This window comes from Mustela nivalis (assembly GCF_964662115.1).
Source record: "Mustela nivalis genome assembly, chromosome: 7".
In the NCBI taxonomy this organism is placed as follows: domain Eukaryota; kingdom Metazoa; phylum Chordata; class Mammalia; order Carnivora; family Mustelidae; genus Mustela; species Mustela nivalis.
In genome coordinates this window covers 26,517,832-26,544,211 of record NC_139026.1, presented here as the reverse complement: position 1 = coordinate 26,544,211, position 26,380 = coordinate 26,517,832, and the positions used below count along the sequence as shown (strand labels likewise).

Genomic DNA, 26,380 nt, shown 5'->3' with positions numbered 1-26,380 from the left:
CATAAAGGCCTTTGGGCTCATATTTGGGCCTTCATTATCTTTACTCTGACAGACTGATTGATTCATTCATTTATAACAATTATTGGCTGGCTTATTTATCAAAAGATCAATGGAACAGAATAGAAAGCCCAGAAATAGACCCTCAACTCTATGGTCAACTAATCTTCTACAAAGCAGGAAAGAATGTCCAATGGAAAAAAGACAGCCTCTTCAACAAATGGTGTTGGGAAAATTGGACAGCCACATGCAGAAAAATGAAATTGGACCATTTCCTTACACCACACACAAAAATAGACTCAAAATGGATGAAGGACCTCAATGTGAGAAAGGAATCCATCAAAATCCTTGAGGAGAACACAGGCAGCAACCTCTTCGACCTCAGCCGCAGCAACATCTTCCTAGGAACATCGCCAAAGGCAAGGGAAGCAAGGGCAAAAATGAACTATTGGGATTTCATCAAGATCAAAAGCTTTTGCACAGCAAAGGAAACAGTTAACAAAACCAAAAGTCAACTGATAGAATGGGAGAAGATATTTGCAAACGACATATCAGATAAAGGGCTAGTGTCCGAAATCTATAAAGAACTTAGCAAACTCAACACCCAAAGAACAAATAATCCAATCAAGAAATGGACAGAAGACAGAAACAGATATTTCTGCAAAGAAGACATCCAGATGGCCAACAGATACATGAAAAACTGCTCCATATCATTCAGCATCAGGGAAATACAAATCAAAACCACAATGAGATATCACCTCACACCAGTCAGAATGGCTTAAATGAACAAGTCAGGAAATGACAGATGCTGGCGAGGATGCAGAGAAAGGGGAACCCTCCTACACTGTTGATGGGAATGCAAGCTGGTACAGCCACTCTGGAAAACAGCATGGAGGTTCCTCAAAATGTTGAAAATAGAACTGCCCTATGACCCAGCAATTGCACTACTGGGTATTTACCCTAAAGATACAAACATAGCGATCCGAAGGGGCACGTGCACCCGAATGTTTATAGCAGCAATGTCTACAATAGCCAAACCATGGAAAGAACCTAGATGTTCATCAACAGATGAATGGATAAAGAAGATGTGGTATACTATGTGGTATACTATGCAGCCATCAAAAGAAATGAAACCTTGCCATTTGTGACGACGTGGATGGAACTGGAGGGTATCATGCTTAGCGAAATAAGTCAAGCGGAGAAAGACAACTATCATATGGTCTCCCTGATATGAGGAAGTGGAGATGCAACATGGAAGAATAAATGAAACAAAATGGGATTGGGAGGGAGACAAACCATAAGTGACTCTTAATCGCACAAAACAAACTGAGGGTTGCTGGGGGGAGGGAGGTTGGGAGAAAAGGGGTGGGGTTATGGACATTGGGGAGGGTATGTGCTATGGTGAGTGCTGTGAAGTGTGTAAACCTGGCGATTCACAGACCTGTACCCCTGGGGATAAAAATATATTATATGTTTATAAAAAAATTAAAAATTAAAAAAAAAGACACAGTTCTCCAACTTTGAGGAACTCAAATATATTAGTGGGGAATTTAAAAAAAAAAAAAAAAGGGATCAATGCAACAGTTTGATAATTGTTTTAATAGAAGTAAACCCAAACTTCCAAAGCAGAATACAGGAGGGTCAGTCATTTACAATTCACCTTTCACAAACTGACCAGTTTTTGCTCTAAAGTGGGTCTGATCACATTCCTCCCTTCTTAAAAATCTTTAATACTCCAATATTAAAATTTTATAGTGGAAACAATGACAATATCTACTGTAATCAGACTTCATCCAGTTCTGTTGCCTTATCCCTCCCCTCACTTCTCCATTCACCATGCACTCCAACAGCTCATGTTCTATAACAATATTTTCTAAGTCTTAGAAACATTGCTAATATTGTTTTAACTCCTGAAACGTCTAATTTACTTTTTTAAACTTTCAAAATTATAATCATCTCCAAAAGCCCAATTAAAATGCTAACTCCCTAGAAAGCCAGTCAAAATTTCCATTAAGTTCTATTTTTGCATATTTCTGTTTAAGTTCTTATTTCATTCTCCCTTATACATTATTTTTTTTCTTTATATACCTACATCCTCATTAAATTATAAGCTCCTTGAGAGTTGGGGGCCCTATCCTGTTCATTCTGTATTCCCACAATAGATTTCTTTTATTTTTTTTCCCACAATAGATTTCAAATAAAGTTGGTGCAGGGCCCACTGACTTACTTGCAAGATCCTACTTGCAGGATCCTTGATCAGTGGCTCCCAAACAATCATATATATCCAATGTGTGTGTGTGTGTGTGTGTGTATATATGTGTGTGATATAAGTGCATATACATACGTATCTATATCCATTTAAACATTATATTTGTTTTTCCTGTTTCATTGTGGGCCAGTGACTGTCACAGACCATCACCGAAGAGTTGACCATGCACATCGACACACTTAGATCACAGTTTGCTATACTTCCATATAACAGCCAATAAGTATTTTACTTCTATATTGCACTGGGCACAGTACTGCATATTTTAACCTTTTTCTCAATCTTTACAACAACTCTACAACTCCATTTTATTTAGCTGAGAAAGATGACTCCCCCATGACCATAAACCTAAAGTGTATCACATGAAATTTAAATTCAGATCTGCCTAGCTCCAAAATTTATCCTGCTTTCCATGTTACAGTGCTCCTCAACAAAACCAAATTATACTTGCCTTTCAATGATTCTCTAGTTACTCTAAACTCAAAGTCTAATTCTGATTTTGACTAATTTTGATTTGACTAACCTGGGAGGCTTAGTCGGTTAAGCGTCTGCCTTTGGCTCAGGTTATTATCCCAAGGTCCTGGGATCAAGCCCTGCATCAGGCTCCCTACTTAGTGGAGAGTGTGCTTCTGCTTCTGCCTCTGCCCCTCCCCTCCACTCAGGTTCTCTCTCTGGCTCTCACTCTCTCTCTCAAATAAATAAAATATTTTTTAAAAAATGTAATTTATAGCAACTGGTTATCCACCAACACTCCCCAAAATACTATCCTTCCCAAGTTTAAAAAGTATGCTCCTTATCTTAGCATCCATATACTAACATAAATTAAGTAGAGCCATTTCTGAATGTTTGTGGATTTGAAACCCAAATCCACAATGTGATGGTACTTGGAGGTGGGATGTTTAGGAGGCCATTAGGTCATGGGATACAGCCCTCATGAATCAGTAATTAGGGATTAGTATCCATAGAAGAAGAAACATAAGAGATATAATCTCTCTCTCAGCCATATGAAGATACAGCAAAAAAGCATCTGTCTAGGGGTGCCTGGGTGGCTCAGTGGGTTAAGTCTCTGCCTTCAGCTCAGGTCATGATCTCAGGGTCCTGGGATAGACCTCCACATTGGGCTCTCTGCTCACCAGGGAAGCCTGCTTCCCCTTCTCTCTCTGCCTACATCTCTGCCTACTTGTGATCTCTCTCTCTCTCTGTCAAGTAAATAAATAAAATCTTTTTTAAAAAAATAAGTTATACTTAAAAAAAAAAAAAAGAAAGCATTGTCTATAAGCCAGGATATGGATCCTTACCAGACACCAAATATGCCTGTGTCTTTATTTTTTATTTATTTTTTTGTCCTTATATTGGACTTCCCAGCCTACAGAACTGTGAGAAATAAACAGTTACTGTTTAAGCCACCAAGTCTATGGTATTTTTGTTATAGCAATCCAAACTAAGACAACTACCAATAAAAACATTTCCTTTAAAATCTCATAATTCTTTTAAGATTTCATAATACTTTTTTTTAAGATCTCATAATTCTTAAGGTGTCTAATAAATTCATGCAAAGTATGGTCAATATACATTAATCATAAATCTAAAATAAATCCTATTGTAACTAATAATTTAATTAAGAAGAAAATGTGCTAAAATAGTTGGGCTTTATTTTTTTTTAATTTATAAAACTATTATGCTATAAAAATGAAGATCTGGGGAATACCTGGATATGAGGACAATAAATTTGGGGGAAAATAATTACTTCAAGATATCAAAGCATACAACAGAATATGTATTGTGATAATTACATCCTACCTTATGATTATATATAACACCAAAATGCAAATTTGTCTACTCTTGAGTTATTAGAAAATTACTCTTTTGTAAAGTGACACAGTTATAGTTATACAGTGGTCAACATAAAATACCTAATTGAAAGGTTAAATTTTTTTCTCTAGTACTGTGATAACTAACTCTTAATGACATGTTTTGATTGTTCTACATAAAAGAGATTTCACTTCTCAGGACATCTGGGTGGCTCGGTCAGTTAAGCACCTGACTCTTAATTCTGGCTCAGGTCAAGCTCTCAGTGTTGTGAGACAGGGTTATGTGATGGAGTCCACAGCAGGCTCCATGCTCAGTGGGGAGTCTGCTTGAGATTCTTTCCCTCTGCCCCTCTCCGGAACACCCCCACCCCACTCTTTCACACACACACACACACACACACACACACACACACACACACTCTTTCTCTAGTAAATCAGTAAATCTTTTAAAAAAAAAATATTTCACTTCTCTCTTCTCTGTTGACCAAATGACATGCAATAGTAGTGAAAGTTCTTTTTGTTCAAATATTAAGTACAATCCATTTGTCAATCTGTACAGACAAGTATTAAAATATATTTAAGAATAAAAAATAGATGCTTAATAATAAATTAGAATCATTTAGAAATGAAAACCATTAAGATGTAACTTAGAATATCAGACAATTGTAACAATTGTAACAAACCTACACTCCTGAATTTCTTTAATACATACCATTTTGTGGTTTTTGTTCTTATTTTCCCTTAATATGGATCATTTATTTTTAAAATCCTTTAAAATTTTCTAATGCCCTAGAAATGTACAAATTATTCCCATAACATTAAGTGTTACATTAGTGTATAAAAAGGTAATTTTATGTCTATCAGATGATTAATTTTAAGTAAAGATTATCTAAAAACATGGTTAGTGAATGGAAATCCAGACTTATATATTTAATTACATAATTAAAATACTTAGAAAAATTACTTAGAAGAATTTTGAGCATATAAATTTTTGTTTGTTGCAACTCATCTGTCTTATCACATTATCTTAACTACAAAGATTTTCTTCCCATAAAAAGTAAACAAATACCATATTACTACCTTCTGTGAAATAGCAATTTTAACTTCTCCTTGGAGTGCATCAATTTGCTTTTTCTTCTGTTCAGTCAATTGTTTTAGCTCATTTATGTTCCCCTGAAGTTGCTGTTCTTCTTTTTCCTTTTGTTTTAAAGTATTCTGGGCCTGTACAACTTGTCCCTGCACTGAACTGAGTTCCACTTTCAAATGATGAGAAGTCTAAAAGAAAATAAAATCTGTTTAGCATTCATCATTCAAGCAAGACACATTTACTGGGTACCTTCTACATGCCAGGCACAACTCTAGGTAGAAAGTACTAAGTCTGGCGGCCACAGGTGATAAGTAGTAAGCCAAAAAATAAAAAATTAAAAAAAAATAAAAAATAAAAACAAAAATCCCTGTCATCAAACAGAGTTCATAACTGATGCTATTCACTATTAGATAACATGCTGGATTAATCTTTAATATTTGTTTGATCTTACCTTCCTTTCTATCTTATAAATATGTGTTCGGATAGAGCTTGTAAATGAGCTAGACTAGTATTACCTTGTATCACAGAAAACAGGAATATTAGTATCAATCTTTGGACTGCTGGAATATCTACTGTCTTTCAAGAATAGTCTCAAAATGCTAACTTAGCCCACTGGCCATGGTTAATCAGAAAGAATAGCTCCATATTTACTCTGATAGAACTAAAATCATTTTTGGCAAATATGTTTAGGATCTATCTGATGACATTAAACTATCCCATGCAATAGTTTCCTCATTTAGAGATCTGGGGTATGTTGTGCTACTACCATGTTTTTATAATCTACTACGATATATTTCTGTTCAAAATATAGAAGTCACACTGAGGTTCTTCTGTGGCCAATGTGAACTACAATGATCTCCAGTCCTTCCAGCCAAAGTCATGTTTTCATGTTTTATGCATATTTCATTATGAACCTAACTTGAGCAGTTGACCATATTCAAAGTTACTTCTGAAAAGTTTCACCACTACATATGGTTGCTTCAGCCTATCTCCAACTTTTATGCAAAACAGGAGTCAGGCAGTGAAACAATGATGATGACTATAATATGATAACCAATGATAAAATGATAGCTAACATCTGAGCATTTATTTTATTCTGTTATAATGGTTCCAAACACTTTGAAATATATTAACCCAATTTTCTCCTAACATAATCCTACAGCATAGATTCTCTTATTAGTCCCATTTTACTGCTGAGGAAATGGGAGCATGGAGAGATTAAGTAATCTGCCTAAAACAAGGCAAGACAGCATACCTAGCAAATAGCACAACCAGTATATAAATCTGGACAATGGATTCAGAGCTCAAGCACTAAGCCACCATAATTTTGCCACTTAATGACTGGCATCTAAAACACAAGTGGTTTCCTTTCAAGCAACAACCAGACTACAATCACATTAAGGACTTCCCAAGACTAGTTTTGCTGCTTTATCAAATCAGATCTCTATAGAAACACTACATGCCTGGACTGTTAGAGGTACGTCTTCAGAGAATAACAACTATATATTATAACCATTTATTTACTCATTTGCTTGTTTATTTTAGATGGAGAGTAATAAAAGCATTAACCACAGAAAATCTGTTGTTATGCAATGTTAACATACCATTAAATATAAATGTCCATGAAATAAAGAGCTGTTAAAATATTATTTCTATGGAAAGCCTATCAAGGTATTTTTCTCAATCATAATAATGTTCCTTAATCTAAATTATCTAGTTATAACTCTATAGTAAATTGGCCCAATTAACTTTATTAATTGTAATCCTTTATTTTGGGTCTTTTATTATAAACTAGCTTAAATCTTTTTAGCAGCAGGTAGAATATAAACGACAAATTTAAACTATTTTTTTGTGATCCATCACATTACAGAGACATAAACCTCCTCTGACTTAAGTATCAGTGTGAAATTTTGAAAATACAGACCTTATTATTCTTCACATATTTTACATTACAGAAAAAAAAAATCTTACCTGCTTCTCTTTTTCGAGTGACTTTTTCAGTTCACTCTGTTCTTTAAGTGCGTTCTCCATCTGTACTTGAAGCTGATGCTTTAATTCTTTGCAAGTTTTTTCCTAAAAAATATAAAAACTACATTATACAGAAGATATTTGTAGTAAGTTTAAGAAGTTTGGTTTATATGCTTAGTAAGATCCACACATGGAAATACACTAGAATCATTGATGGGTTAGCATGGGATAGAATCATCCATTTGAGTTATAAAACAGCCAAAGATTAGAGCAATAAAGGTAGACAGATGGAAAAAGGTTAAAAGCTTCTATCATCAACCAGCAGGAGAACACTTTGGAAACCACATTTTTAGGTCACACAATTAATTACAATTAATTAACTTGTCATGCCATTTTAAAAGTAGAATAACAAAAGAGGCGCCTGGCTGGTTCAGCTGGCAGAGACTGCGACTCCTGATCTCAGGGTCCTGAGTTTGAGCCCCATGTTGGGCGTGGAGCTACTTTTTTAAAAAAGCTCGTAAAAGCAGAATGACAATCGTCAAGAAAATGGAAAAAAGGAAATTTTTGGTAAAATGTATTAAACAATAAATAAAATAAAGAATAATCACATATTATTATATATATGATTTATGTTACATATATATTTATATATACCATATATAAATATATTTAAATTCTTATAAATAAAGAATAATCACAACTTAAGAGGGAAGATGTACAGATAGGAGATGTTTTCTCCAAACAGAAAGGAACATAAAAGTAACATGCTAATATTATATATTTTTTGTGCCACTGAACATTTTCACTGACCTTCATATTGCTACATGCTGTAACATGTAACATGCTGTTAGAGATGTTATTCTGGATTAAAATATTTCTTTCTTTCTTTCTTTTTTTTTTCAGATTTATTTATTTATATGAGAGAGAGAGAAAGAGTATGCATGAGCAGGGGAAAGGGCAGAGGGAGAGAAACTCAAGCAGACTCCACACTGAGCCAGACACAGGGCTTGATTCCAGGACCTTGAGATCATGACCTGAGCCAAAATCAGAAATCAGATGCTTAACCAACTAAGCCACCCAGGCATCCTATGGGTTAAAATATTTCTGAGAATACATTCCCCATTTGGCATTTTCTGAAACTGTGTGACTTTTATTTCATATAGTTTAAATATGTTTTATGGTAACTCTAAGACATGACATTATCTAGAGTTGTAGAACATTCAGAACATTTAGAACAACTTGGAAAGTTTATAATACCAGAATTAAAAGTCATCAGGATCCTCTGATTTTTTTTCTGGTTTTTTTTTTTTTTTCAGGCAAGAGAATAATGCTTGAACCAGCAGCTACATTCTCTATGAAAATGTCTTGAGGCAGCACTCTCTCCCAAATCCAACATCATACCAACAATAGACAAAAACTGTATATTCCAACTAAAAGTGTCCTTGGCCTCTGGAAATTTTATACACAAACACCAATATCTTTTTCTCAGGTTAAGAAATCCCAATTCCTTTTCTCATAAGAATTACTTGAAATCATTTAAATGTGGGATAAAAAGTCAACAGTGGGTTAAGCAGAAAAACCAGTACATTTTAGATAAAAATTACTTCTACCTAAGTAAACATAAACAACTAACCAAATCTAATATAGCAGCTTTTCCTTTCTGATTTTCCTTTTCAAATTCACTTTTGGAGTTCTTCAAAGAATCAGAAACTTTTGATAGATTCTCTTTTGTTGCAGAAAGCTCTGTCATTAGAGTTTCTTTCTCCATCTTCACTTTTTGTAGTTCTGCTGCTGCTGTTTGAATTTTGTTATTTAATTCCTTGTGCTGCATCTTTGTATCCTGACTTAAATTTTCAATTTCTTGTTTAAGGATTTTTTTTTCTTCCTCTTGCTTAGTAAGCGTTTGTTTAATATTTTCAAGGGCTTCAGATTTTTTCTGAAGATCCAACTTCGTACTGGATACTCTAAATATTTAAGAAACAAATTTTTAAATTAATGCATAATTTACAATTCCTAATTTAGCATTAAAAATTAATAATTATTATTTTAAATTAATAATTGAGTTTTAAAACTTTCTTGTGTAGCTCAGAAGTAAAAATAATAATGTCATAAAACAACACAACTGAAAACACCTTAAATCTGATCTGATCATTTGACAGATAAAAATGATTTTCTTTAAGTCAAATCCAGTCTCATCTATTGCAATGGATGTCCCCCAAAATTGTACATATATCTGACCCTCAAGTCTACAACAGCCAGAAAAGGTTTTCCATGTACCTTAAAGAACTTATTCATTGTGTTAGCCCCCATGCATACAGAGCACTTTGCCACTTACCTTGAAAACATAAAACACATTATTTATTTTCTAGATATTAAACTTCAAAATATGATTAATGTAGGAAAAAATAAAGTAAAAAAGAAATATTTCACTTCAAACCGAAAGAAAGACAAAAGATTTATTTTAATTCTAGATCTTAGCAGATTATACAAGAGACTTGTTATCATTTGTGCCTTAAATGTAAGTTTTCTACACCTAAATGAATAAAGAAATGAAGAATACAAGAATAAAGAAATGAAGATACAGCTTTAAGAAAGTTAAAAACTTTTACTGTTTTGACAAAATGAAATTATGCACCAAAAAAATGCCACATATTAAAGATCAACCATTTTTAAAGTGAAAATAAAACCAGATGCAAAGTAACATTTCTTGAATGCATACTATTTCTGATGTACTTTATCATCAGTATAAATTTAATAATATGTTAAAGAGAGGTTGCTAAAAGATGTACCAGCCACATATTTGAAGTTGGGTATTTATGCAATACCAGAATTATATTTAAATTTGGAAATTTTTCAACTTTAAGTCCCAGAAATTTACTTTGATACTTTCTAAAAGTGTCTTGAAAAGTGCATTCATAGGATACTGTACCTCACTGATTTTCAAAGGTCTAAATAGAAAGGTCATTATCTTTTTCATATAGCTACAATTCCTATCAAGCAACCCTAAAATTAGGACTTGATATATATCTCTATGATACTTAACTTTCCCATAAATAATTATTATAAAATCATAAGATTATGTGAAAGAAGGAAAAACAGAAATAAAGTCTTTCATTGTCACATAAAACTTTAATTTTAAAAAGGGCACTAAAGGAAGTTATAAATAAACCAGAGGTTGGGGGAAGGCAAGGATATAGAAGGTTAAACATTATCTGGAATGAATATATCAAGAGAACAAAAAGTATAGAATAAGAAACCTACTCAATCGTATTGTAATAGAGTTGTCTGGTGACAGATGGTAGCTACCATTATGGCGAGCATAGAAGAAAATATAGAGGTCTTAAATCACTTGGTTGTACAGCTAAAACTAAAGTAACATTGTGTATCAACCATATTCAAACAAACAACAACAAAAAAAAAACCCTATTTTTTAAAACACTATCAACCACCTTGACTAACTAAAACTTAGAACACTTACCAACAGAGAATATACCTATGTGCACATGGAAAAATTAACCAAGGTAAACCATACACTGGGCAATAAATAAGACAGTTTTAAAAGTCCAAATTTTACAGAGCATGTTCTCTGTTCACAATGGAATTAAATTAAAAGTTAGTAACAACTATCTAGAAAAGCTCCAAATATCTGGAAAGTAAACAACATACTTCTAAATACTCCATGTATCGGGCTCCTGGATGGCTCAGTTGATCAAGCAACTGCCTTTACCTCGGGTCATCATCTTGGAGTCCGGGTATCAAGTCCCACATTGGTCTCCCTGCTCAGCAGGGAGTCTGCTTCTCCCTCTGACCTCTCCCCTCTCATGCTCTCTCTCTCTCAAATAAATAAAATAAAATAAATCTTTAAAATAAATGTATAAATAAAGAGGGGTGCCTGGGTGGCTCAGTGGGTTAAAGCCTCTGCCTTTGGCTCAGGTCATGGTCCCAGGGTCCTGGGATCGAGCCCCACATTGGGCTCTCTGCTCAACAGGGAGCCTGCTTCCCCCTCTCTCTCTGCCTCCCTCTCTATTTGTGATCTCTCTCTGTCAAATAAATAAATAAAATCTCTAAAAAAAAAATAAAATTTATAAACAAAGAAATAAAGAAATACTCCTTGTATCAAAGAAAAAGATCACAAAGGATATTATGGTAATGAAAATACATTTTAAGATGAGAGCTGGAAGGAGCGCTGGATGCACAGATGTAAGAGGGCCTTGAAAAAGGGGAAACCTTGCCCTGTTTTTTTGGCTGATACCTGGAATCAGGGGTAGGGTTTAATGAAACACTGGATGTGTTTACCCAGCCTTTTTTTTCATAGTTGGTACAGTAGAAATGCAAGATATTACATTAAAATGTTTCCATAAAGGATATAGGCAAAAAAAGACTTTAGTATTAAAAGATTTTCCTACTTCAATATGATATAGAAGCCTCTGCATGAGTTCTGAACCATGAGATTAGAACATGGAGTAGAAATGGGCCCATTTACTTACCCCTGGGGATAAAAATATATGTTTATAAAAAATAAAAAGTTAAAAGAAATGGAAAGAACCTTTGTGCCCACAGGGGCCTTGGGAAGAAGAACAAGAACCAGCTCAGAGGTGATCTTCATGGACTGACGATTGGGTTCTAAAAGTGACAAATTACTCAGTGGGTGATATAAGAGTTTATACGTGGTCCCCAAACTATGATGTTAACAGTGGGAAGGAACACCATTTAAGGTATATAATGCACCTCTATACCCTCAAATTCAAAGTATCAGGACTTACTTCACTATATGTGAAAACAAGAAATTTTTCTCATCACTCCCAAACAAGGGGAAAATCACGAAGGTGTCAAACAACTTAATTATCATCAATCTGATGGATTTTATTTCATTTCCCTCAGGGGTACCTCTCCAAGCTCTCAGTTTCCATCTTTATTACTGAGAGTCAAAAAACCTTCATACCTTTGACACAGATCAAGTCTGTCAACTCAGTCAGAGAAGTCTATTCGGCATTTAAGGGAAAGTCTACTGAAATGTGACTGGTCACAACCCCTCCCTTGAAAAAATCCAGGTAAATGGAGTGGAACTGATTTTTTCCATCAAAATTCTGGTGAGTTATGTGTCCACTGCAGATTTTATGGTAAGACCCAACGGAAGCATCAACATCAAGAACAAGCTAAGAAAGAGACTAATTCTACCTTAGAAGTGAACAAAAGATGCCCCATCTCAGCACTTTTATGAATATATGAGGTATGTCTGGAGGTAGATACCCCTCTGCCACTAAGGACATCAAAAATTTCTTCTATCAATTCATCTTTTAGCTCCTAATATCTTCTAAACTAATTCACCCCTATACTCAGAGCTATCATAAATAGGCCCATTAAGCACTTAGTACAAATGGGAAAAGACAATCTTCCTCAAGGTAATTTATTCCATCTATTAAAAATTGTCATACTGAACTGATTCTACTGGACTACAACATGTAACTACCATCTGCAGAAACCTGGCAAAATATGAAGAGGATGAGTAACTATGAAAATGCTTCCCTTCCTCTCTCTCTGCCTGCCTCTCTGCCTACTTGTGATCTCTGTCTGACAAATAAATAAATAAAATCTTTACAAGAAAATGGTACAGCCATTTTGGGAAAAGGTTTGGCAGTTTTTCATACAGTTAAACATGTATCTGCCCCACCACCATCACCCTGAACTTTCACAAAAAAGCTTATTTAAGAATACTGATAGCATCTTTATTCTTAACAGGCAAAAACTGCAAACAACCAAAAACTATCACCCAAAAAAGATAAACAAATTGTAATATATTCATTCAGTGGAACAATATTTATTCAACTACATGGATGAATTTAAAAAATAGTATGTTAAGTGAAAAAAAGGCAGTTATAAAAAAGAACATACTGCATAATTTAATTTCAAAAACACATAACAGCAATCTATGGAGACCGAAATTAGAACTGTCTTGTCTACAAGGTATTGACTAGGACACCTGAGAAAACTCCACGGGTAATAAAAATGTTGTGGGGGAAGGGGGTGCATTTTATTGCTTATATACTTACTTTTAGTAAGTATATACTTACTAAAACTCAAATTGTACATGTAAGATCTGTGCATTTAATGGTATATAAATTTTACTTCAATAATTTTTAAAAAGGTACACTGATTCTAGGGTTTCCCTTGTGCTCATTAATATGTTAAGATACATCACAAAGCTAAAACAGATCATTTCTTATAAGAAAGTATACATTCCCTACTTGATATAGTCTCTCAAAGTAGAAGCCCATTTGCTTCTTGGCTGATATTAGAAATACTCCTCTATTTGTTACTTTTACATTTATTTATTCAAATCAATGAACAACTCAAAACAATTGCTTTAACTCAGATAAATGAGTACCATACTACTGTTGAAAAGAGACCAGATGACCCAGATTTTCAGTCCTTTCTAGTGAAGCTAAATTTAACCCTATTATGATGGCTTTATTTTTCATTCATTGATATAAACAGAGTTTATAGAATCAACATAAACATAAAATAAATCTTTAAGCCCTGCAATAGCAAAATTGAAAGCATAATATTTTAAGTTTATAATCCCTCCCTTAAAGTAGTTTAGCTTACATTTCTTTCTCCATTTCAAGTTGTTTACTCAATTCTGTGGCTCTAAGCTCTAAATCTGTATTCAGCTGTCTTTGCAGTTGTAGATCCTGCAAAGCTTGTTCCTTGCTTCCTTTAACTTCAAGAGTATCCACTTCTAGTTTCTATGGAAGAAATATGATAGAGTAACCATTTTAATGTCAATAATTATCCATCTATTATTAAATATAACATTTTTGTTTATACTTAAATTGGTATTGACATAACACACAATAATAACCATAAAATATTTATGTTATAATAAAAAACATTTTCCATTCTGAAGCCATTACTGAATAAAGGAACTATTTATTTTGGAATCTTTCAAAGGAACTACCACAGGCTTTATAAATAACAGGTAGTCACTAAGTATCTACCTTTAAAAATTAACTCTAAAAAAGAGAATAAACTTAAAATAATTATGTCTATTACTTGAAAAAAAGTTTTAACTCAAGTGTGAAAAGACAAGATAACAGGTTCACATGTGGGTCCACTTAAAATATATTATCCTTTATAGCAGTGAACAACACTGATGTAATTAATTGTAAATATTCATTCAAAACGAAAATGGAGTTATCATGTCATCCTTCTTGTTACATTTGTTGACCCTAAATATAAAGTCAATTGAATTCTTGGTTTAAAGATTCTTGTTCTTTATTGCATAGTTTCTGTCTCATACACATACATATCATACATATAACTGTGTATACTTTTACAAATTTACAAAATCAAGCTGTTGAGTGTAAAGTTTAAGTATCAATGAGCAATACATTTTCTTATATAGTTGTAATAATTTTGTACCCTAAGTATTTTATAAACCAATCTAGGTACTGTGGCTCTTATTCAACACTACACTGGATATTGGATATAACTATAAAATTCTGTAACAAATAACTAAATAAAACACATGAAATACTTCCTAAAATAATTACCAAATGTTAAAGATCTGATAATCACAAGAGACACTACTTGTTCTAAATAACTGTTTTTAAAAGATATCAAAGAGAATTCTCATTAGATGCTTTTCAGTAAAATGGTCTCTCTGTTCTTTTCAAACATTACAAAAAGTAATTTGTCATTATTATTATCACTGGCCATAAAAAAAAGAAAAGAAACCCATAAACAGATTTGTATACATACAACAATCTTCCATGTTGTATTGGTGTTGATAACACATATATATTCAATAGGTCTACAGAAGTGTTTCATCTGATTGAGAAGGTATAGCATAATATATACATACACACACACATAAATTTGAGAAATATTTGTTTAATTGAAAGTAGATCCCATTTAAAGGACAAAGGACTCACGTCAAATCCTCTTCTGATAGGTCTAGTCATTTAACCCCTTTAGTAAATCAACATTTTCACTTGGAATTGTGTAAAAGTAAGAAGCAATTTACTACAGAATAAACTTACTATCAAACTAAAAACAAAATGCAAAGGGTATAAATGTAAAGTTTAAAGAAGGAAGAAGTCTGTCATATGTATATATATATTGGAATAAGGAAGTAAGGAGATGAGAATGATGGAACGCAAGAGGCTTCATAACAACAACAACAGAATGATAAATTCCTTATAATTACAGAGTAGATTCCTGGTTCATTGTTTCTTTGAAATAGTTACACATTACAAAGGAAACCACTATACATGTTAAAACTGCTATTTGTAAAAGCCACCCATTAATGAAGAAATAAAATTAAAGATGGAATTCAAAATTAAGACCTGAAAAATTATATGTAATTTCATGTTTTATACGACAACTTTACCCTTGTTTGCAAACTTAAGATCCTCAATTCCTTCTATGTTATCAGTTTCCATTACTACAGCAGAAAATATAGGTTAATTCAGTATCTTTTATACTAACCTTAATTTGACCTTCTAATTCTTCATTTTTTTGTTCTAAAGAGAGGTGTTTCTCTTTATATTCTTTAAGGTGACTTTCCAACTGACTGCAATGTTCTTGCTTATCCTGCAACTTTGCAGTGACCTGATCCAACTGAGTACTGATCTTATTTAACTCCTGTAAGAAAAGTACAATTGAAGAAAACTTTGTAAGGTTTACTTTATTGTATGCCTAAATGTTTCATCAAAGTAAAATTGAAAATTCTAATTTTATTTAAGAAACTATTGTAGTAAGACTAGAAAGAAGTCTAAAGATGAATCAGAGGTTATATTTTTCAGTACAAAGGACCTGAACTGAGACTGTACACAGCATGAGATACTAAGTTTATATGCATAACCGCTCAATAACTTTTTCTAGGAAGAGTTATTTTAGGAGCCAAAAGATACAACAGAATATTAAATAGGCCAATTATAAAATAACACTTTTATATTATAAATGTTTTCAATGTTCAAGATGCCATTTCAAAAAATAACATTTAAAAACAGTGGCCACATCTATGAACTTGTTCATTTGTAGATTCTAAAAGCACTGAAAGAACAAAATACAAATTACTACTAAATACACCACCCACAAATAACCACTAATAATGTTTTGATAAGTTTCCTTTTAATCTTTTCTGTGTATACCAATCTTTTGATTTATACTTTTAAAATAGGAAGAGAACCTCACTTTACATACTGTTTTATTATAATCTTTAACATAACAATGCATCATCAAATTGTGATATTATTTTCTAAAATATTGTATTTGCATAAATTTCCATTTTGTTTAATCTAGACCACTTTTTAGCCAAATGTCCTATTTTAGATTCTTAGATTGCTACTAAACTTTTTTGCATTTTTATTAACAGAAATGCAAATAGCATTCTAAAAACTATGATTATTCCCTTAGGATAAAGAACTAAAAGTGAGCTAAAAAATGAATCCCAGAGTTCTTGAAATATGTTGCCAAACAGCTTTCCCTATGACCATTAAAAGGTTGAACTAACATATACAATCACCAGCAACGTATAAAGGTGGCTTATTCTTCTACACCATCTCCAAAACTTCCAGTGTTACAACACAAACATCATACCTCGATAAGATCATATTCTGTTACTGTCTTAATTTACAACTAATTCTTAATGAACCTCAACATTTGCTAACATATGATAACATATCATTTATTTTTTTTATAGGTTCTGAACTCAGGAAGAAATCAAAGAAAATAAGCAAGCTAATCATGACATTAGTAAAACTGAGTATCATTTTTATACATGTTTGCAATTAATTCATCTACCAAAACATTAGGTTATCGAATGAAACTGCATCAGGTTCACTCACCTGCTGTTTATCTTGTAATGCATTTTGGGCTGTGTCCAAATGATTCTGAAGATCTGCTCTCTGAGCAGTTTTTGCTGCTTCTGCTGATAGTAGTAATTCAGTTTTCGCTTTAATCTGTAGCAAAATCGACCAGTCATTTAATTTATAGTTAGTTCTCGATTTCCCAGTGCTTGAACATACATGGCTTTTGTCACTAAATTATTTTTAAAATTAAGTCCTTCGGCAAAAAACATAAGGATTAAGACACTGAAAAGTAAGTATATGATTATCCCCCAAACAGGAACGTGTAGGAGAAAAGACTCGTAATAATGTTTGGATAAATGATGAAGTTTATCATGATATACTTGATGATATATATGTCCCTACATGACACCAAAATACTTCTCCCTCTCTCATATTAGACATCCAAATATTGGGTTATCATATAACTCATATAACAAATAATTATATTTTGAATATGAAGAAATGTATATCCTCTTCCTCCAATAACTATGCCTGTTATACTATTCTATATTGCTTATTTTCAATAGAATTATTTTCCTAAAATAAAGAAAATCAAGGTTTAGAAATATTTTGATTACTTTCTTTCTATAGTATAGGATAAGAAACCAACAATGAGAATGGAAAAGAAATCTGTTTTAATTACCATCCCATCATTAATTCATTTAACAGGCATCTATATTGGCCTCTGAAAGAATGTATACTAAAAATATATAATGCTACATACATAAAAGTATTTTTTTAAATCAAACCTTTAAAGTAAAATCTAAAAAAATCAAAGTAAAAAAGTAAATCTAGAAATCTAGAAATCTAATGGTATAATATCAAATGACTTTGAACTTAGAAACAACAATAAGGATTTCATAGAAAAAAAGAAAAGCAAAAAAATCTAGCGGTTTCAGAAGGTAGGTTTTGCCAGAAGAGATAAAGAAAAAAAAGGCAAACAAGAAAGCTCAATAAACTGTCTAGATACAACCTTTATTTAATTCCTATTCCTACCATTTTTCCACTAATAAACAAGGCAGAGAGAGGGAGAGAGTGGTGGGAGATCGGGGGAGACAGAAAGAGAGACACAAGGAGAAAGAAACAGAATTTATTAACATTTGATGGTCTAAAATAGGTGTTTTATTCAGACAAACTCACATTAAATTGAATAATTCAATATTACCTGTATGTCAAGCTGGGAAACCTTCTCCTTGCTCTCATTTAATTGACTAGTCAATTCACTGACACTAGTTTCTAAGGAAAGAACACGGTCTTGTGCAGCTCTAAGATGTGCCTTCTGCTCTTGCACTTGGTCATGCAAATTCTCCTGGGCTTGTTTATGGCTTTCTGACTGATTCTTCAGTTTCTCTGTGAGTTGAGTTACCTATCATACAAGCAAGACTCTAATTATGAAGATCACAAATGATATAATAAGAACTAAAAAAAAAAAAAAAAAATGTAAGGCCTATGAGAATATTAAAGTGCTCTATGATAGGTTATCTCATATTTTCTTCAAGAAAATTTATTCACATCTTTCCAAAATTAAGCAATCTCTCAAAACTATAAGAAAACAACAATTAATTCAGATTCCTATTATTTTTAAAACCATCTCTACTGAGCTATAATTTACATGAAATAAAATTCACCCAATTTAATTGCACAGCTTGAGATTTGATAAATTACACACTCATTTAACCACTGCCACAATCAGATGGAGAACATTTCAATTACCCCAAAAGCTTTACTCATGCCTCTTTGCAGTCTGTACCCTCCACTCATCTCTAGCCCCAGACAATCACTGGTCTAAGTAATAAGAGTTCCTTATATATTCTGAATATTTCTGAATTGTCAGGTATATGTACTGCAAATATTTTCTCCCAGTCTGTGCCTCAGCTTTTATTTTTGTAATGGCATCTTTTGAAAAGCAAACATTTCAATTTAGATGAAATCCAATTCATTTGATATTTCTTTGGTGTACCTTGCTTAGAGCTCACTGAGGTTTTTGAATCTATGGATTCATGTTTTTAATCAATCTGAAACTTGTTTCGGCCATTATTTCAATAACTATTTTCTCCTCCCTACCCCGTCACATCAATTACATGTATGCTAGATTACATGATACTGTTCCACAGTCACTAAAGCAGTTTTTGGGGTTTTGGTCTTTTGAAGGGTTTTTTCAGCCCAGGCTTTTTTTCACTCTGTGGTTCATTTTGGACAGTTTCAATTGCCTTGTCTTAATGTTCACTACTGCACTTTCTACTTGGTTAATTTATTAAGCCCATATATGTATGTGTATATATTTATATTTATATTCATATATGAAACTAATAAACATATGAAGTTCCATTTAATTCTTTATCATTTTCACTTCTATTTCCATTATTATAGTTTTTCCTTTATAGTAATAAGCATATTTTAAGAGTCATACATGTTTTCTTCTTTGAATGTCTAGTAATTTTTTTACATTTATGATAATAAGTCTTGATTTTGTTGTCTTCTTTCAGAAATGTTTAGTTAACATACCTGTGATCCAACTGGATCATTTTGAGGCTTCTTTTTATGCTTTGTTAGGTCAGGTGTATGCTAGCTTTTACCCTAGGGCTAGTTTAGCTTTATCCTAAGATCTGACATTCCCAGGGTTTCTACTAAATGTCACCAAAGCATTGAACCACCTCTTTATTCTCTTCCTGGATTTGAACATCTCCCAGCCCTGACCATTTTTCCGTTTGCAGCTTCCTAATGATTGTTCACTGCCTGGCCTCATGAAGCCCCACCACATGAATGGAAAGTTTAGCAGTCAGCTAAAGGCTCAAGTGGATCCCATATACAGATTTCTGGGGCTGCTTCTCTCCACTGTTCCCCACTCTCCAATATTCTGCCCCCAAGTATCATCAGGTGCCTCAACTTTTCTTAACTTCAATTTCTCACTCCTTAGTTCAGTGAGACCACTGTGCTTTCCTTGGATTCCCCCAACCTGTGCCGCAGTCTGGAAGATGTCTCCCAGTCAAAAGCTGGAATGATCAAAAGGTTCACTTCCCTTGCTTCTCTTCTCTCAGGAATCAAAGCCCTGCACTGCTTGTTATACAATATCTGAAAACAGTGGTTTTTTTTCTACTGTTCTAGTCATTTATGGTGAAAGGACTAAAGACATATCAGTTACTCCAACATGATAGGAAGCAAAGTACATAGATTTACTTTTATTTATTCTTTTAAAATTAGAATTAGAAAAGTGGCATTACCTATATTTTCTTTTAACATTTTCTCATTTACATAATTATAACTCTCTTATTAGACTTCTCTTCAAAAAAACAACTATAAATTCTATATAAGCAACTTATCAAAATTATCATTAGCTCTGTATTCCAAAGACATATCATGACCAAAATATAAGTAACTAGTAAGCCCACATATTAACTAATAAATAGTAACAACTAACCTGATTAGTACTTTCAGTTAAAATAAATATGTTCAGTTTACAAATATTCAGTTTATAAATACTCATTCTTTTTTCAAAATATCACAAAATATCATGAAGCAAGAATGCATTATTAATAACATCTCTACTTTTCTAATGAGCTGACAAGGTAAAATGATTTATTTGTGATCACACAGGTAATAAATTTTGTGCTGGGACAAGAACTGAGATTTTCTTTGTCAAATTATGCTAACTTACTTTTTTTTTTAATTTATTTTTTATTTATTTTCAGCATAACAGTATTCATTATTTTTTCACCACACCCAGTGCTCCATGCAATCCGTGCCCTCTATAATATCCACCAGCTGGTACCCCGACCTCCCACCCCCCAACCCTTCAAAACCCTCAGATTGCTTTTCAGAGTCCACGGTCTCTCGTGATTCACCTCCCCTTCCAATTTACCCCAACTCCCTTCTCTCTGCTAACTTACTTTTACTATAACAGCAACCCATCTCTAAGGTAAATGAGATGGTAGTTGTCAAAAGAACATAATATTTAAAAAGTACTAACAATAACCAAAATGAAGAGTCATTTAAACAAAGCACTTAGTAAGATTTAGAAAGATAAAATTCAGTTTTAGAAATAGAATACGTTGGACATGCTTACTTGCTCCTGTAAGGTATGGTTTTTTTCTTGTAATTGGTTAAGAACAGCAGTCTCTCCTTCACCAGCCTGAATTTTTGCATAAAGATCTTCTCTTTCTTTTTCTAGTAAGGAAATATTTTCTTTACTTTTCTGTAATAAGGCTTCAAGGTTCTGGATCTTTTGGTCCTTATCACCAATTTGACGTAGTACTTGTTCTAAATCATTCTGTAAACAAGTGAAAACTACTAACTTAAGGATAGAGAACTTAAAAAGTTATTCTTCAAACAAAATGATTGATAATACATTTTGCAACTCAAATTCTTAGTCTTACATTTTTTAATTACTTATTACATTTAACATGGTAAATTTAAATATAGAACTATATATTTAATAATATAAACCTATATTATTGATAATAAATTAGAATTTAATTCCTAAAAACAACCTTCAATTATTCACATTATTATTCTAACACTTGAACCTCACTGCCCACTACTCCTCTTCTTCTTTAATCCACTGCAGACTCTTGGGACTCTCCGTATTCCTTATCATACCAGGCACACCCACCGCAGGGCCTTTGCACTGTTTTTTCTGTCTAGAATACCTTTCTCACAATGTCACATGGCTCATTTCCTCTCCTTCAAATGTTTGTTCAAATGTCACCTACTCAATCATGCCTACCTTACCATTACATTTAAAACTGCAGCCTTTACGGGCATGTGGGTAGCTCAGTTGGTTGAGCAATGGACTCCTGATTCTGGCTGAGACCAGACCTCAGGGTCATGAGACTCAGCCCATCATTAATAATCTGCCTCAGCAGGGAGTCTGTCTCTTTCCTTCACCCTCTACCCCTCCTCCTACTGATGAGTACTCTCTCTGTTAGTAAAATAAATAAATCTTTTAAAAAATTAAAATATAAAATAAAATTGCAGTCTCTCCCAATACTTTCTCCTGAATGTTTTTTTTCCCTTTCCATAGCACTTAACTTTTAACACACTAAGTAAATTACCTATTTTTCATGTTTATCAGTTTCCCTCCGCCCCCTCACTAGAATGCACGCTCCACAAAGGTAAGGATTTTTGTCTGTTTTACTCGTTGATGTATCCAAGCTCTCTAAGATATTTGTTGAATGAACAGAACAATAAAGGATTGCACTCTAACACACGTATACTCATGAAGGCTCACTTCAATACTCCAACAGGACTCTTCTATTGATACACATCAAGGAATCCCTCTTCTTTTACTTTACCAAGGGCGTAATGATACACAGAGCAGGGTGCATTAGCCCACATCCAGAACAATGCCCATTAATATTCTGGAGCTATTTCACCCACAGCCTTTGGCTCTGCCTCCATCATTCTAACACAGCCTGAGAGAACTTCTCCCTAAACCAGGCCCTCTGCAAACCTTACAGTACCCCCACACTACTGTGCTCAGATCAAGTCAGCAACCAGCTGGTACTCTCAACAATTTGCACCAATACTGCACTATTTGAGATCACTTTCAAACATGCTTCTCCTTTAAGTTTCAATCACAAAATGATGAAAGGCAGCCTAACCCATCTGATCTCATCCTCTACTTCTGCCACTAATGACCCCTCTCTCCACATCCCACTCATCTTCTGGAACCACAGCTCCAGGACTAAGCTTTTTTCAAGAATAGTCACTCTATTTCCAAGTCAGAAGTGAAATTTGGTTCACCCTCTACAGATGCTGATTCCCCCTCAACACTCTCAGATATGTAAGAACCATTCTGCTGGGCAAGCAAAGGAGGCTGACTCCTTCCTGGTTTTTCACCCCCTAACTCTCCCCATCATGTAAAAGCTTCATGGTGCTTTGGGGAGTATGTTAAATCATTTATTCTATCCTCTATTCTGTTTTGCTATCATCTATAATCCCCTACCTCATCCACTGAATACTTGAGACCTGACTTAGTTTTTCTCTCAATCCCAATTTCTGCCAATTTTCTGGGAAATACAAAATATACAAAGAATTAAGAGCACAGCCTCAACATTCATATCATCTTAATTCCTGGACCCTTACTCATTTTATTCAATCACTCACATGTAGGATCTTATAATCACTTGAAATTGTTCCAAATGAAAAAAACTGTCCAACAACCCTATGACCACAACTTCCTGACCATCTTCCAATTTCATGACCTCATTTCTACTCTTCAATGCCGGACAGACACTGATCTCAATTTTCTTCTATCATATATAGCTTATGCCTCATTTCTCTTCCTGAACCTAATATACAGATAGGAACTAACCTTAATTATTCTCTCAACTATTCAACATTCTCCTATTCCTTTCACCTTCAAATTCCCAACAGAACTACCAAAAAAAAGCCCAATCCTAGATCAATGTTGCAAACTGCTGACTCCACATCTACATTTCTAAGCACTGTGAGAGCAAAATCTTAAACCTTCATAGACTACTGCCACTACAGAATTCTAGAGACCAACCTCCATCACATACTCAGAAGCATCTTACCAACCCTTTCACTTGATTAAGGTTCTTACCCTCAAATATTTGCCTCAACAACTACTTAAAAGCTTCAGTATTCTCTCCAAATTCATAATATCTGCCTTCTTTTCATTCAACTATTGCCATCTCCAACTTTATCCAAAAAAAGGGGAGGGGAGAGGGCAAATCTTCTGGGATGATGCACCTTGATTTTCCAACCCCATATCTATACAGACAGATACTTTCTTTCCTCAAGCTTCAAAGAATATTCTTCAAGGGAGGGTAAGTTCAAATTTACCACCACCTATTTTATCTGTTAATCTCATAGCTTTTCAGTAACTTATTATTTCTGTAACCTCTCCTTCAGTATCCTCAATTATTCCCTTTCTACCAGTCCCTTTGTCGTAGACTATAAACATGTTCAGGCATCTTTTGTTTTCAAAAACAATTCCCAGAACAAGCCCCACTCATCTCTGCTCAGTCTTTATATAATTCATTTTTAAATTCTAAAAAAGTAATTCAAGGGACATCTGGGTGGCTCAGTGGTTAAGCGTCTGCCTCCAGCTCAGGTCATGATCCTAGGGTCGTGGGATCAGCCTGGCCTAAGTCAGGCTCCCTGCTCAGCAGGAAGCCTGCTTCTTCCTCTCCTTCTCCCCCTGCTTATGTTCCTACTCTCACTGCCTCTCTCTCTGTCTCTGTCAGATAGATAGATAGATACATATATACATAAATGATCTTTTTAAAAAAATTAATTCAAGGGGATGCCTGGGTGGCTCGGTTGGTTAAACAGCTGCCTTCGGCTCAGGTCATGATCCCAGAGTCCTGAGATCGAGTCCCACATCGGGATCCTTGCTCGGCAGGGAGCCTGCTTCTCCCTCTGCCTCTGCCTGCCTCTCTGTCTGCCTGTGCTCACTCGCTCTCTCTCCCTCTGTCTCTGACAAATAAATAAATAAAATATTTTTTAAAAAAATTAATTCAAATTTACTTTTCCAACTCCCAGATCATTCACTCATCAAAACTCAGCCATCTCTATCATTTTATTGAAATTATGTTTAATAAGGTCACTAATTCATCCTTAAAATATACTTAAGAATATATATTTATAATATGTAATTACAGTTTAATATAATGGACATTTTTCACTTATCATACTTGGCATCCCTACTACATGTCCACATTTGAAGTTACTGATTACTCCCAACTTTTGACTCCCCCCAATCTTTTGGATTCTACTCTGCAGATTCTCCTTAATTACTTTGATTATTCTCTTTCTTTGGGCTGCTCTTCCTCCATTCTATGCCATTAAGTGCTAGTGTTTCCTAGAAGTCCTATGGTAGCAGTTATCTGTTCTCCTCACTACACTCCCTCCCTGGCTGATCACATCTATTCCAGTAATTGCATTTACCCTATATATAGTGATGTTTCTCACAGCTAATATATATAGCCTGGTTTCCTCCTCTAAGCTCTAAATAAATATATCCTATAGGTGCCTCAGCAATGTCCAAAACTGAACTCATCATACAGCCTGATGAAATGTCCATTTGTCTCATGCTGACTCACATATGTGATGACACCTCCATCTACTGTGTAGCCAGTGTTATCCATCTGGACATGATCCTCTTTCTCTCTCATTCCCTGCAACTATTAAGTCCTACTTATAAATGTCACACAACACCTTCTATAAACTTAACTCATGTCGAATGCTCTGGCCTCTTCTCTAACTAAACTCTAAATTACACTTTAAGCTCCAGCAAAACCTAATAGTATAGTTCATATCAGCTTCAGTATCCTTGTCCTTTTAATTTCTACTTGGAATATACTTACTATAATCATCTTCCCGAACACAGAAACATCTACATATCCTTTGCAACTCAAATGATCACTTTTATTAAGTTTCTAATGACTGTTCTTTTCCAGACTCTGAGTTAGATAATTGCCCTTTGTGATGCCATAATAATTTTATATACGTATATACACCTAGAATGACACTAATTACACTTCCTTTTTAGGGGTTTTAAGGACTTTTCATGTTTCTGAAGGAGAGACTGACTGGCCTCTTCAACATCCTTTTCTTCTTCTTCCCCAGGGAATGAGAATTTAACTAACTGGAAGTTTAGAATAAGGAACTAAAGCATGTTCAACTCAGCCCCTTGCTCTACCTTCAGGCTAAGAGACAACCTGCCTCTAAGACACTGAATGACTCATTTCCAGCTGTGACTAGATGAATCAATTTAACTCTGGGATACACATAAGAAAGCACATTTGGCTGCAGACCCATGCCAAATTCTTTACCTCAGTCTTACTGCTCTATTTCTTTACTACTCTTTACAGTAAAACTCCTAGAGTTATCTATATTCATCGTATCAAACTCTCTCTTCCAATTTTCTCTTGAGCCCTTTCCATCAGGCTTTCATACCTCCTTCTCTATCCAAGTTGCTCTTATCAATGTCATCAATGACCTCCATGTTGCCAAGCCCAATAGGACTCTCAATCTTCATCTTGTTTGACCTCCATCCTTCTAACTACCCAGGCCAAACTTCTTGGAATCATCCACTTCTCTCTATCAATCTATCATAGTCTATCATACATATGATAGAGGCTATCATACATAGCCTCTAACCAGTTCTCACTACCTGCGCTGCTTCCACTCTGATCCAAGCCATGTATCATTTCTTATCTGGATCACCGTAGCAGTCTCTTAGCTAATTTCTTTGCTTATACTCATGTGTCCCCACAGTGTACTCTCAATATAACAGCCAGAGCAATCCTGTGAAATTTTAAGTCAGATCATGTTACTCCTTTGCTCAGAACCCTTCAATGATTTCTCACATCACTCACAAGTAAAATCCTTAAATGATCTATGAAGCCTGACATGTTCTCATTCTCTG

At 34.1% G+C, this 26,380-nt stretch overlaps 1 protein-coding gene across 2 annotated transcripts in view; it reads right to left on the bottom strand.

Moving 5' to 3' along the window:
* EEA1 (early endosome antigen 1) overlaps positions 1-26,380 on the bottom strand; it is a 125,046-nt gene that overhangs the window by 18,165 nt on the left and 80,501 nt on the right. For both annotated transcript variants that reach the window (XM_082739263.1, XM_082739262.1), the window contains 8 exons: positions 21,047-21,250; positions 18,149-18,349; positions 16,981-17,094; positions 15,620-15,775; positions 13,736-13,875; positions 8,763-9,093; positions 7,133-7,234; positions 5,155-5,349 (listed from right to left, as the gene is read on the bottom strand). In XM_082739263.1, coding sequence (XP_082595389.1) covers positions 5,155-5,349; positions 7,133-7,234; positions 8,763-9,093; positions 13,736-13,875; positions 15,620-15,775; positions 16,981-17,094; positions 18,149-18,349; positions 21,047-21,250 — 1,443 coding nt within the window. The remainder of the gene's footprint in view (positions 1-5,154; positions 5,350-7,132; positions 7,235-8,762; positions 9,094-13,735; positions 13,876-15,619; positions 15,776-16,980; positions 17,095-18,148; positions 18,350-21,046; positions 21,251-26,380) is intronic.